Below are 14,695 nucleotides of genomic sequence, written 5' to 3'. Positions count from 1 at the left end.
CCCGCAATGTCAATATACGCCGGCAGACTTTCTACACATAATATGGGTCTGGCCGTTCATTCTACTGGGACATGATCCTAGACGACTTACACAGGGTGACCGGACAACCACAAGACAGAGAGCTTGAGTGATGTTTACTGGGACTAATCTTCGACAGGAAGCTGAGAAGGAAATTTACACTGCTGGGCTTGACCTTGGTGAAAAGACGGTTAACCATTAGATGGCTTAGCCCGACACCTACGCAGACAAAAGATTAGCTGCAGGATTGTATTGGAATTGTATTGGAATTCTATTTATATAGCACTTACTACCCCTGACAAGGCATTGAAGCACTTTTCTGCGAGTAGCACGCTACTCCGAAACCCCTGAGGAATTAGTGGTAGATTAGTACAGGGAAATATGAGTGCAGTATTAGTATTATTATGAGTTAATTTGAGCAGAGTCTATGTGAGTTTGTTAATTGGATTGACTAGAGTAATGGAGAGATAGAGGAGGGAAGGATCCAGAAATGTTAATTTGGAGTTTATAGTTATAGAATGAAGCTTGGGATGAGTAAAGAAGAGACGGAGGAGGGAAGAGTCTGTGAAAGGGTTAGGGAGATCATAGTAGCAGGAGGGGGTTTGGATGAGTCACAAAGGTGAGATAGATGATGAAGAATTTAGTAGGGTTGTTTGGGAGATCATGGTAGTAAACTGATGTTTGGGGTGAGCCAGGTGCGGTAGAGGAGGGAAGATATGAAAGTAGTAAAATGGGTTTGGGATGAGTCAGGGTGGGGATGGAGGACAGATTGATAAAGACATAGGGTGATGGGGAGACAGAGTAAAGCTTACAAGAGTAAATTTATATTATTTTTATTTATTTATTAATGTATATATATTTTTCTTTTTTTATTAATCTTTGTTAACTTAATTATTTATAATTTGATTTTTTTTTCATAGATTTTATTTTAATTGTATTTTTCTCTAGTACAGTAGGACTAGAGTAACACATGTAAATACATAGTAAGGGGATATATGTGCAAGGAATATAATAATGGGTATAATAGTATGAAAGAAAAGTAGTATTGTATAAACACAGACTTTCAAGATTTGGAATATTTGAAGGTAATTATTAAGTGTACTTTTCCAACATTCAGTTACCTTTCCTCAATTTTTGAATAGCGCAATGCTTATGATAATAAAACATTTGATCATTGTGATTTTAAAACGATAGCAGAGATTCAAGTATCTAATAGAACAACTTATCTAGGAGTTATGGAATGACCTATGAACATGTTAAGCATAGAATAATATATATATATATATATATATATATATATATATATATATATATATATATATATAAACTGTAAGTAATATGACCGAATGGGCTGGTGGGGAAGAGACAAATATGAAAAGAGTTAGACGAGATGCTAAATTGGTAGATGATCAGCTAGAATGGAGAGCCATGATATAAGATCTTACAGATGAGGACCACAATACCCTCATCAACACACTGGGTGCCTAAAACAGGGACTCTGGAGAGGCAGGGACCGAAAGTCATTTAAAGAGGGAAAATGGGATTCCCTGCTGAGGGACAAGGGAGGGATGGACCATTGATCAGGGAACACTGAGTTGTTAGATAAGAAACCAGATGTTATGACTACCCTACTAATACTATCTGAAATGCTGAGCTTGCACTGGGAAGGATGAGAGGGAGGAAAACTGTTAGTGATTATTGGTTATCATTGCCTGTACTGTTAACTGAAGGTAATGCAAAGTTGTTGAACTTCACAAAAAATTCTCATGGCAGCAATGTTTATTCATACATACCAAAAATGTGCTCCTGTACAAAGCTGAAATGCCAATAAAATACATAAAAATTAAAAAACAAAAACATGCATCATATTTAATAATGGGAGAAATTGTAGGAAAAAGTAGTTGTAAAATTTATCCTGGAACACACAGGAAAGAAGAGTTGCAAGATGAGCCAAATGTGGGTGTTAAGAGCCCATCATAACATTCCATGATTCTGAACGTTTGAAAGCAAACGTAGAAAATTTTAGGCATCCTATAGAAAGATGTTAGCTAAAATAATTTGTCAAAGAGGCTTAGTATGATCAGTGTGACCAAAAATACATTAATTAAAAGTTAGATCATCAAAGTAGAGGGTTGGATGCAACACACTAAACATTTGCAATTGGTGAATGAGATGCAAAGAGGATAAGTGATCTTATAATCCTTATACTTTCCAGGTTTGGGCAGGCACATGGTCACGTTAGGTAGAGATCATGTTCAAATTATATGGTGAATATTTTGAGAAGCACTTTTATCCGGGCAAAACTTCTGGTGTAAATACTATGTGAAGTCGGAGTAGATTTGTGACAGTTATATTGTACCTGCTGCCTGCAGTCCCAGTTATGTTCCTGGAGAGTATTAATTTGGTATGCTAAAAAGGGTAATGCCTAGATACCACTATGACATTATTGCATCCTTGACATCCATTCCTGTCATCTGTACAGCTTCCACCTGGAGGCCAGTCTACATTGAATGCCATTACTAGTGCTCAGTTTGGACTGAATGGTCTGTTGAAGTCATTTTCCAAACCGAGGATGCGTACATTCGACCAGAATGTTTGGGAAAGATGTTAGTTTTGATGTATTCTGTGCAGGGCGTATCTTATTAATAATCTTAAAGTAATAGTAATCTTAAACAGATTAGATTATTTATCATTTGCGGGTACTGTGACATGTTCCTGCTATCCCAGAGAATTTAGTTTGATTGCTGGTGTAGAGGGTGGAATTGTCTGTGTTTATTAGATTACATTTTCTGATATTCTTCATGGTACAAGGGAAAAATCTAAATAGCCATAAATAAACCTATGTTATAAGTTATCCACACCTTTTTTGTGCAGTAACAAAATGCACAGAAGGACATCTGGTTAGTCTTGTTCTTTCATGCAGGTAGTTTTGTTTTAGCCACTTTATGTTCTTGTCAAAGCTACATCTTGACATTAAACTGGCACTGATGTTGTCGTCTTTGATTCTTGCCACTTTTCTGCATTGGGGTGTTTTGGTTCTTCTTGACTTTTTATTTTTTTAATCCCTTTTTTTTCTATTTTATTTTATTAAGTTACTCTCTTGATCAGAGTCCCCTACTAGTATCTATACCTGTTTTTAGTCAGTCGTGAAGTAGGATCACTCATCTCACTTGAGCATATAGTAGAAACCAGAGTATAATCAGTCCTCAGCAGGACCTTTGTTCACAAGATCTGTAGCTTTGTAAGATAGCCAACAATAGACTGGATATCTGCATCTCTTGGAATACAAAGGACAGAAGGTTTACAGTGGCAGTGCCTAGAATGTTTCATTTTTACATTTTTGCAGAATGTTAAATGCTTCATAGGCCTTGAACATTATAGTCTGAACACGATTTTCAAATAAGATAACATAACCATACAATAATACACTTTCATTCAAAATTATTGCAAACGCTAACCTCGAAGAATGATCAAGATATATAATTGCTTCCTGCACAATGAACAAAACAAAAAGAAAATACAGCACATTCTTTTTTAATTGCAAAACCAGTAGATACAACATTTTCATTGTTGTATCTAAATGTTGTCTGATAAGTAAAATTCTCTATTTCACTTATGTGTTAAATTGCTTCCAGCCCACTGGTGCGATTGTTCCGATGTTGCCATTTTAAATTTCTTTGTATTTTAATTCTTTGATTGTTCACGGCTATTACAATTGTGCCCACATGGAGGTGAGGTGGTATGGGCTGACAGTTAAAAAGGTGGTTTATTGCTCTGCATCTTGTACAGTAACCTTCCTTCCGTTTTCTTTAAGGTACGTCTGCATATGATGTGTGCCACTCATTCAAATATTGTTCAAATTATTGAAGTTTATGCTAACAGTGTGCAGTTTCCCCACGAATCTAGTCCAAGGTAAGGTTGCATCAGCAGATATATTCCACATTTTTTGTTTTTGTTGATATGACGAGGTCTAAATCCGTGGTAGGCTTCTTATTGTACAGCACTAGCCATGCCATAAATGTTTTAATTTCTTCAGCTTGTCCATCAGATTGGTTTTAATTGGATTTTACCATAAATTGAATGTGCAGAATTACCGTGCAACCCAGAGATTTAAGGGCAGGGTAGTATTTGTGTTGTAACATGCAAGTTAATAGGACTTACCCTAGATCAGATTGTTAGCCAAGTGTTTTTGTTTGCTGCCAGTCATTTTTTAAAGTAATTTTGAAAGCGCATTTAAGTTATTTTGGGTCTTTCTTTGAAGATTACATTCTCTCACTTTACAATCAGTTGTGAATTGGCTCTGCTTGAGTTTGTAGTTGGGGGTGCAGTGTACTTTGAAATAGACTATTAAACACATCTATTAGGACGTAGAAATGGATCTACAGTACAAAATATCTACATCATCATGAATATGAACTTGCAGCACAAGCACTAACTCAGATTGGTGGATTTAAAGAAAATGAAAAGGCGCATTTGCCAGAATGTTGAATAAATAACAGCCGCCACGCACTGATTTAAACGGATACAATTCATGGGGTGCTTTGTTAGTCTTTTCTATAATGAGAGCCTGAGCAGTAGAACTTGCTAATTGGGTGCTTAAATGCCCTAGAGCTTCTTAATTAGGAACATTTGTTTTCCTACTGTTACCAGCAATTTGTAATTTGAAAATAAATGTTTGCTTTATGAGATAATTGTTACTCAGTATCTCCAGATGCGACGATCCCCTTTTTTTCAATCACTCTGGTACTCTCCCAAAGTACAAACCTTTTGGCATTCATTTGAACCAAAGAAGTGCAGGAAGTTTTTTCTTAGTTAGCGTGTAGAACATACTGTTGCTAAGCATACAGAGTAACACATTGCAGCAGCACTATGCACTAAGAAAAGGTGTGCAATCAATGAAGATTATTGCTGACACATTTACATCCGTTAGCTGTTTTCTATTAAATATCAGTGGCTAGGATAGCGCATTGGATTTATAAAGCGAAAGGTGCGCTCTTAAAATTCACTGCCAAGTACCGGCCTTGTGAGTGAAGCTTGGTGGCTTAGGGCACACGGTTTCAGCAGTTCCTTGTGGTCCTTTTGCCAAAAGGATTACTGGAACTTTAGACATCTGTTTTAATTAAAATTTCTATGCCACGAAAAAATAGATTGTACTTTTGTAGTTGTTAATTCATGATATGTTATGTTGTTCAACATAGGTGTGAGCTAATTGCTAATTTTTCCGATCTAATCCCTGCACAGAGTGCTACACAGTCACGTCTTTGTTTACGATATGAGCTTTTAAGGCAACATGAATGAAGATGTACCGTGACTGGGTTCTGCCACCTATTTTCTTGAACCACACTGTGAAGATACAGAGGACCTTGTATTTTTTTTTTTTTTTTTAAACAAAGAAATTAGACATCTTCCTGCAGTGTTAACAATCAATGTACATTTTTTAGAGTAGTAACAGCCGTCACATTTTCAATTTATTTTTCAAAATTGACGTAGTTAAATGCTTTTGAACAGGGCCCGACTCCTAATTGTAATGGAGATGATGGAAGGGGGAGAACTGTTTCACAGAATCAGCCAGCACCGGCACTTTACTGAGAAGCAAGCAAGCCAAGTAACAAAGCAGGCAAGTTACACTACTGCTCCTTTTCTTAAAAATATGCCAGTTGTGGGTAAGCACACAAATAATTAATACATGAAAGCGAAAAACCAACATTGATTCTTGTAGGGTGTTTTTATTGCCTGCTTTGTTATAATCTTCTAATTGAGCTGAAGTTCCTTCTCTAAAGATGCCCTGATGGAGCATGGTGAACCTGCCTTGGATGTTAAGCCACTGTTTGTCACCTTTATTTATTTGCGCTTTGTTTCTGCTTATCGTTGATAAAAGCATGGTGCAGTAATAGTGAAATAAAGCAACTTTTTCTCCACTGCCATCCTGTGTGAAACTGTAAAGGTAAATACATGAATTCGATTGAAGATGTACCTTTCCTTTGCTGAGAAAATCAGCACACAAAATGCTACTGGTTATTAGCGAAGAACTAAACACTTGTCATGGCTAAGGCTACTATTATGTGATGCCTCATGAACACATCTACTCATTCTGCATTTGCTAGTCTTTTTGTCTGGTGGCTAGTGAAGATGTGCATTTTGGGTTTATTGGTTTATTTCGGATTTGATTTTAGTTTGGAGTGGTTTTAGGGGAAGGGTGGTGATTTTGAGACTTTCAGGCCTTTAGGCATCTAATCTTCCCATGTAAAATAGTCAGTGTCCAGTCACATTTATGTGTTGTTGCATTTAGTGAAGTAAGAGCATTGGCAGCTTATAACAAGAAGAGTGGTAATGAGTGCTACAATATTGTTGGTCTTGTACTGCGCATACCTTTGGGCTTTGCACTTAAAGATGGAGGTAGCCAATGTCATTTAAGCACCTCTGACTGAATGAATAGGCATGTGTCTATCATAGTTTTTAGCTATGCATGTGTCAGAATTTTAAATTGGGCTCGCAACCTCTTGTGAGAGCAAAGCAGCTTTAGAGGACTGGTGTTTACTTCTAGGTTCACCTGTTTTTGTTCAGATAGATTTTCTGTCAAGCATTTGAGAGATGGGTTGGAGAAGGAGGGACGGGACTATGTAAATGTTTTGTCTGAAGCATAGTAAACTATTCCTAACCTCACCTCTCTGCCTTTACCACCCTCATTCATACCCCACACAGAGTAATTCAGTTAGCGATGTGCCCCCCATTTGATTTCTTTATTGGCAGTTTAACTAATTGTTCTAAACTCCAAAGTCTTTGATTAGCAAAATCCCAAAGCATGGTTTAGACTCTGCCCTGTAGCTTTTACGCTAGAGTATGGTTCTTCTTTGAACTCGCAGTCACATACACTTAAAAAAAAAAAAAAAGTGTTTAGCCACGCTGAAAAAGTTTGAACACACAAAAAAATCTCTAATTCACTTCTAAAAAAAAAAATACCCAGAAAAAATATGGATGCTTGGGGTAACTTATTTTGTAGTTTATTTCCAGTTTTTCGTGTACCTTTAAAATGTAGAACAAAGTTATGCACATCTTAATAATTGTAGTGCTGCTTGAACTTGATTGCATGCAAAAAACATGTGGATAGCAATCAGGTAATATTGGGACTGGAAACTGCTTTCATATCTGTAAAAATCATACCTTTTTTGCGCAGTACAATGCCAGTCTTTTTTTCTTTTATTCATTGTGGCGTCCCTCAGAACCTACTTCCTATGACTATTCTTCACTCAAATTGTTGTTTTACCACTCTTCTCTTCCTTAACTATATGTAGCTTATACCACAGCATATCCTCTTTAAACTCCACTCTTTTCTTTCAGCAGGTTATCTGCATAGCATCAGTGTTGTAACCCCTGTCAGGGGTCACTCCAGAGCAGATTAAGTTGTCCCTTTATTTTCAGATGTGTTCTATTTTAACCTCATGAAGGGTAATCTTCAGGTAAATCCAGGGACTCCACAACTAGACATGGTGTTGATAACCTAGCCTGACAGGAAACATACAAAGTCAACTGATTTACTCTCCTCTTATCCCTCCTCCTCTATGTTGAGGTCACCTTCACTGGCCTCTGCACAACAAACATACCTCAACATGCGATCATTTTTAGGTCAAATGTGCAAGTACTTTGACTTGTTGTAAGTATTGTGGGCTTTTAATCACGCCCATCACTTTAATTCGTTCCTGGGCTTGCCTTTCAAAAATCACTTGATGTCATTGGTAAATGCTTTACTTTTGTCCAACCTTGAAGCTGTTTTTGTCACGCCTTGCAGACTGCCCCTGTTACATGGATTATTGCACGATTGCTAATATACTTCAGTGTGGGCAAACAGTTTGTTCAATGGCATGTGTGGCTGTAGATACACATGCTTTGCATAAGTCTGCCATCTAGTGTTGGTCTTGGAGCATTTCAAGTTGTTTTTCTTCAAAGAATCTTCACAAGATCGAGTGACTCCTCCTCTTGGTGATAGTGCGCATGGGCATCCAGTCCTTTGTTAGATTGTTTTCCCATGGGGGGGGAGGTGGAAGAGGGGGGGAGTTAAGGAGTATAGATATATAGATAGATAGTATAAAAAAAAAGATGTCCATACAGTCTATATACATATGTACAATATTTTTAGAAGAATTTTACTACAACTTCTACAGGTGTCTGGGGAAGAGGGAAGGCACATGTGAATCTACAGCACTACATGCCACGAACTTATGTCTACTAGGTAAGTAACATTTTCCGTTCAATGGCTGTTGTGGCTGTAGATAACCATGCTTTGCATAGACTGTAAAGCAGTCCCCTCCATGTAAGCCGTGGCTAGCCTGTACCTGCCTGTAGTCTGTGAAAGTGTCCTGAGCACTGCCTGGCCAACACTTGCTTGTTGGCGAGCTAACACATCTACACAGTAGTGTTTAGTAAATATGTGTGGTGTAGACTAAGTAGCAGCCGTACACATATCTGCTATTGGGATGTTCCCTAAAAAGGCCATAGAAGCACCTTTTTCCTGGTAGTATGTGTTCTAGGAACTGTAGCTAACTGTCTTTTAGCTTTGAGTTAACAAGCTTGACTATCCATCTCTCTATTCCATTTTTTTAAATTGGATTGCCTTTGTGATGTTTTGAAAATGCTACTAAAAGCTGTTTAGATTTTCTAAAACTTTTAGCCCTGTCAATGTAATACATAAGAGCTTCTTTAACATCTAGTGTGTGCAAAGCTCTTTCAGCGACTGAATCTGGCTTTGGCAAAAAGACAGGTAACTCAGCAGATTGGTTAAAATGAAATGGTGACACTTGTCCCATAATACTTTGCAGGGCATTACTTTTACAAAACATTTTTGCTTATAACTCAACCTGTGGTGGTCCTAGGACAATGGGACCACCACCAAAACGATCACTAGAATGTCTCTGGATCCCTAGAATAGGTTAGCGGGGATCCCAAAATAATAACCCCTCCCACCATTCAGTGTCTTTTTAAGCATTCTCATGGCCTGAGCCTTTGTTTTACAGCTGGGAAGAGCTTGTGTTTTAAGGGCCTTGTTTATAATATCATTGCTATAGGCCTGTTACCCCTGAAAATGTGTAAAGCACCATGCCCTCTAGGAACTAAATACATGGTTACACTGCATTATTTATTGCCATTTTCTTTTTGTGTGGTTATGCCCTCTAGGTGCCAACTATGTAGTTACATGACCATGTTTCTTACAATTGCTATTTTCATTGTGGTATTGTCTAGAGGCTGTTCTAAGCATTACAGTAATGTCAACATACTAAAGTATTCGTCGCACGGAAACTTGCCCATAATGCTTTGCAGGGCCCTACTTTTAAAAACCATTTTTGCTCATAACTCGGCCTGTGATGGTCCCAAGACAATAAGACTACCTTCAAAACATTGGCCACGATGTGCTCTTTCTGCCCGACTATGTTTGTAGGGACTCAAAAATAATAACCCCTACCACTATTCATTCTCTCATGGCTGGAACTTTTGCTTTACGGCTGGGAGATGCTATGTTTTATGGGCCTCAACGTCTGCATTGAGGAACTGCCCTTTCGGGAACGTTCGTTTTTCAGAGTCCCCACATTGAGGCACTGGCGGCGCAACTTGACCCCTATGGGAGTGGGGGAGGCCCAGGGATAGCCAGTAATGCCAGGAGTGTATGCACAGGACCTGCAGAAACCCTCCACAGCATCGCTTAGTGTGACTTCATTGGCATCAGCCTTGACCAGACACCCCATGGGAGGACACTGTCTTGGGCTGCCCACTGCGAGATAACGGAAGGCTAGTGGGATTGCCCATAGTCGACTGCACGTTCCTCTTGAAGAAAGACTCAAATTTCCGATGGGGCCCCTGGGGGCTTCCTGGCCCAGTGCAGTTGACGGGCTCAGACTTTGTCTATCAGTCCTGGTAGCTGGGACATACAACACCCAATACCAGCGCTCCTGCATACTTAGCAGTTCTGACAAAAGAAAAGGAGCAGCCCCTCCCACCCAAGCAGGGGAAACTAGACAAGTATGCCAGAGTGGTCTCCTCCATTACAGGTGAAGATGGGCATCCACCTGTACAAGACAGCGCAGCTTTGCTGCAAGCCATACAATCCTCCTGGGCTGCCTTGGAGGGTGGGATTGATGAAATCAGAATGGAAGTCTCTCTCCTCAGACACGACTTGTGAAATGGGGCGGAAAGAGTGATGACAGTTGAAATGAGGATATCGGACCTGGAGGATGCGGTACACACCCTCAGGAAAGAGGCCACAGAGGTACAAGCAGTCAATAAGGATGTGGTGTAGTGTCTTGAAGACGCAGAAAACATGGCAAGAAGGAACAATTTATTTTTTGTGGGATTTCCAGAGGGGGCAGAAGGCCAGAGCACAGTCAAGTTCCTGGGAGACTGACTGGCCCAGGTGTTCCCCAAAGAGAGATTCTCACCCTGTTTTGTGTTAGAATGCGCCCACAGCGTGCTGAGCAACCATGCACCACCAGGGACCCCACCAAGACCAGTGATAGTGCGTTTTTTTTTAACTATCAAGACCGGGACTTAATCTTATCTGAAGCCAGGTGTAAAGCACGTTCCAAAAATACTTACAAATGCATTTACAAGGGAGTTTAGACACAGAGTCTGAGTGAAAAATCAATGACCAAGGTCTATTTATTTTGCTGCAGCAAAGAGGACTGATTTACAACTGGCATCCCCATCCTGAAGTAAAGTGTGCTAACATGGTGCGTTCAACAGTAATATTTATACTCGTACATCAAAGGATATATAAAGTAAGTAAATAATGATATACGTCATACATGAATTTTAGGGAGGGAATCAGTTTCCACACACCCCGGTTCCCGTCCCTGCTTTGTCCTCGACTCCCTTCTGCAGCTGTCGGACTTCTCACATTCTGAGAAGCCTTCAAAGGATTTTGTGGTTCAAAGATATAGATATCAACCTTTCCCTACCCAAAAATACAACAGCCGAGGTCGGTTAGTTTATTTTTTACCACATGATTATAAATGAGTAATGTGCCCCAGCTGAGGAAAGAAACCAGCTGCGAGCCTGTGGTGGAACCAGGCTTTTTTTTTTTTTACTAAACAAATATATAAGATAACATATGCAGTAGGCAGTGCGTTTTAGAGAGAGAGCTCAAACTAAGGGGGTTATTCAAACTTTGGAGGAGGTGTTAATCCGTCCCAAAAGTGACGGAAAAGTGACGGATTTACCACCAGCCGTATTACGAGTCCATTATATCCTATGGAACTCGTAATACGGCTGGTGGTATATCCGTCACTTTACCGTCACTTTTGGGACGGATTAACACTCCTCCAAAGTTAGAATAACCCCCTAAATGTCTTTAAAGAAATGGAGCAATACAAGATGGATTCCTACAACCTGCCCTTTTTGAGTTTTCTCTTAAACATAACCAATGTTTTCAAAAAGAGTTCTAAATCTCATATATGTTCAATTTCACTCCTACGTCCTTGGAATTGATGTTCATGGGGACATAAATAACCGATGGGTATGAGCATCCAGTATCTTTAGTGAGAATAGTGGGATCAATAGCCATTAGGGAATTGATCTCTTCTCTCTGCATCATAGTTCGATTTGTTTCTTGTATTTTAACTGGAGTAGGTTTACACATTTTTAAACAGGAACATAAAGCAGGTAAGCACTGTACTAACAGACAGCTTAATATAATAGCTATTGCTATAAAAAGTATGTCTTTAGACAACCAGCCCAACCAGGCGAACCAAGACCATAACCATGATGAGCTCAAATTGCCTCCATCATATTGGCCCCCCTTTTCAAATACCTGTACTTCTTCTTTTATTTTGCCAATATCCAATCCTATCTCTGATTTGTTAACAAAGTAGCAGCTTTTTGCTGATACTGATGTTGGATTAAAACACATACTCCTCCTTGTTGTACCGTAATTAAATCTAGGGCAAGGCGATTTTGTATAGCCAATTGGGCTGCAGAATTTATTTCTAGCTGTACACTTCCTATGGCCTCCCTAGTGGCGTTAAATGCAATGGCTAATTCAGCAGACATGTAAATCATTGCCAGCTGTAAGTCGAAAATTCCAAATCCCGGAATAAGAACATGTAGTACTTGAAATACCCAGTTCTTTCGTTCCTCCAATATTTGCATCCCTCGTTTGCAAAACTCCCCATGTTAAGGGGCTGGGAAGATGATATATTTGATATCACAGTAATGTTGGGTGCTAAATATGCCAGCGAGCATATTCCTTCCCAGTTTAGAGGGAGTACCTTATACACAGTTCTTCCACATACAAAATACATGCCTCCCTGGATTTGTGAGTTTATAATGCTGTATTTTACTTGGTGCAAACCCACACCCTCGGGTGTGTCCTGCTCAGAACTACTACAATACTTGTAATCTGTCCAAATTTAATTTAGCAATGATACATTTGCCCAGGGTGCAACATAGGAACATCTAGCCGTCCAGAGGGGGGGCCAAGGAAAACCCGTGACAATATTAAAGGGGAATTCTTCCCATTTCTATTTTGTTCCCATGAGGAATCATATAACAATTCTTCTGGCTCTACCAGAATCTCCTCTCCTCCCACCCTCAGGTTCCAATAAGTTACAGTGTAATTGTGCTGAGTCCCATTAATTAATGAGGTCCAATTTCTGTCTAGTTTCTCCTCTCCTTCAAGATCCCAGTTCCCTGTGTTATTATCAAATAACAGAGTGTAAACACATTGTTCAGGTGGAACCTCCCCCATGTATTTTGCCTCTGGATTTTGCCCGCAAGAATGAGTACCAAAACATATGGGAAACATTTTAAGTGTGACATTCTCTCCAGGAATCGGGGAAAGCTTATATTCTGCCTGGGTATTAGGGAGAAACGCACACCTAGGGTACCACTGATATTCTCGTTGGTCACATCTCCAAGTGGTATTGGGTACAAGACACACTTCCCCTCTTTCATATTCGCCTGGTGTTACTGGTACTTCGTAAAGGTCCTCGGGGTGTCTAGACAAGTGCCGGCAAATCCAGCAGTCCGTGAGACTCCATGTTTCAGCCAACTTTCCATGAACCTTTATCAATGGATGTAAGGTGGGATTTTGTAACAATGATGCAACACCGCTGGACATTATACATATTAACATGAGGGTCACTAGGTACATCATTATTGTTTTGTAGAAATAGTTATAAGACCACTCTTCTCTATTCTCTCGAGGGATATTTGTCCTGCCAAATGGATATATTTTCATAATTTTATTCTACTCTCCTCCTTGTTCCTACTGCCTTTCTATGGTGCTGCTTTACTCGTCTCCACCACCTATGTGTGTTCAATAATATACCTACACAATTACAAAGTATCCAAATGCAAAATATTGAGACCACTATACTAATAATCGTGTATATATATATATATATATATATATATATATATATGGACAAATAGGTGAGTTTCCTGCAATGTTCACAACCCACTAGCGTTAAGCAGCTCCGTGCTTCCCACTCTAATAGTTTCACTGCACTAGTTGATCCATAAACTATTTCTTCAAATACTGGGCAACAGGTGTTGGCTTGATCCTAGGTCCCTTGATAACTCCTTGTTGGGTTTTACTCCTGATGGGAGCTCAACTCCTAGTGAGTAGGTTGCAATACTTCAAAGCTCTTCTCCAGTATAGTTTGTCAGTTTGTTCAATATTTCAGCAAAAAGAGGGCGGCAGAGGCCAGCAATTGAAATCAGGTCGGTGGTGTGCTGGGTACTTAGCTTCTGTAGAACTGGGATTAGTTTTTCATTACACTGTGGATAGCCACAGAACTGTTAACCCCACTTACACACTTTCTTATAGCAAATAATATTGTTGCACAAGCTGCATCCCACTATGCTTGTGTTCTCGTTGAGATAGTGTTTATACTGACCAATGTTCTGGTATCGTTGCACAGGCTAGTCACCCGTGTTCATGTTCATGCTGAGGTTTTAATCATCACAATCATTTACAACATCATCGCCCGACGTGTGCGTAACAACAGTGAGGATAGCTCGTTTTAATGCTGGTACATCAGGGGCATCGGAAATACCTGTGGCGTTGAAGGCGGGGAACTGTATTTCATGAAGGCAAGCGTGCCATATTCTGCTGAGCAAAGGATTCCTTGGCCATTCAGAGGAGACCTCAGTTTGTAGTTCCAAGCTGGGAGCTATCAGGGTGATGTAAATGTAGTTTTTCGTGGGGGTCACCACTGTACGCACCTTCAGAATTCTGTTCATTTAGGTGAGCGAGGACGCAGGTTGTATCGATGAGTTTATTGATCTTCAAACAGCAAACCTTTGTCACTGGGCTTCTGTATCACCTCAGGAGCAGAAATGGTAGTACTTGAATCATGTGTAGGTGTCTCCTGTTTCCCTACTTCACTGTAGTCAGGGGACAAAGGTAATTCTGCTGCTGGAGTAGATAGTAGTGGAATCGGTACACGCTTACAATGGCTAGCATGTATCCAGTTTTTCCTTCCTTCCACTTTCACTGCCGTCCGTTGCAAGCAGTACCTAGGCCGGCCCCGGCCACCTGGGCTGAAGACTGTTGGTTCTTTGAAAGCTCTTTGCCATAAGCCAGTCCCCCGGTTTGAAATGATGACCATGGCCTTCGAGAGGAGTCGGTAGGCTGGCCTTGACTTGTTGGTGGATCAAACGTAAATCTTTAGTCAAATGTTTACAATAG

General features: G+C 39.8%; 1 protein-coding gene across 6 annotated transcripts in view; it reads left to right on the top strand.

Annotated features, from left to right (window-relative positions):
• The window catches only part of MAPKAPK5 (MAPK activated protein kinase 5), a 333,373-nt gene that overhangs the window by 117,400 nt on the left and 201,278 nt on the right, over nucleotides 1–14,695 (top strand). For 4 of the 6 annotated variants that reach the window (XM_069214824.1, XM_069214826.1, XM_069214825.1 and 1 more), the window contains 2 exons: nucleotides 3,833–3,930; nucleotides 5,527–5,635. In XM_069214824.1, coding sequence (XP_069070925.1) covers nucleotides 3,833–3,930; nucleotides 5,527–5,635 — 207 coding nt within the window. The remainder of the gene's footprint in view (nucleotides 1–3,832; nucleotides 3,931–5,526; nucleotides 5,636–14,695) is intronic. The other 2 variants (XM_069214827.1, XM_069214828.1) reach the window with 1 other exon arrangement.

Source organism: Pleurodeles waltl, chromosome 11 (assembly GCF_031143425.1).
Source record: "Pleurodeles waltl isolate 20211129_DDA chromosome 11, aPleWal1.hap1.20221129, whole genome shotgun sequence".
In the NCBI taxonomy this organism is placed as follows: domain Eukaryota; kingdom Metazoa; phylum Chordata; class Amphibia; order Caudata; family Salamandridae; genus Pleurodeles; species Pleurodeles waltl.
Note: the sequence above shows the minus strand (reverse complement) of the source record. Positions and strands in the feature narration are given on the sequence as shown.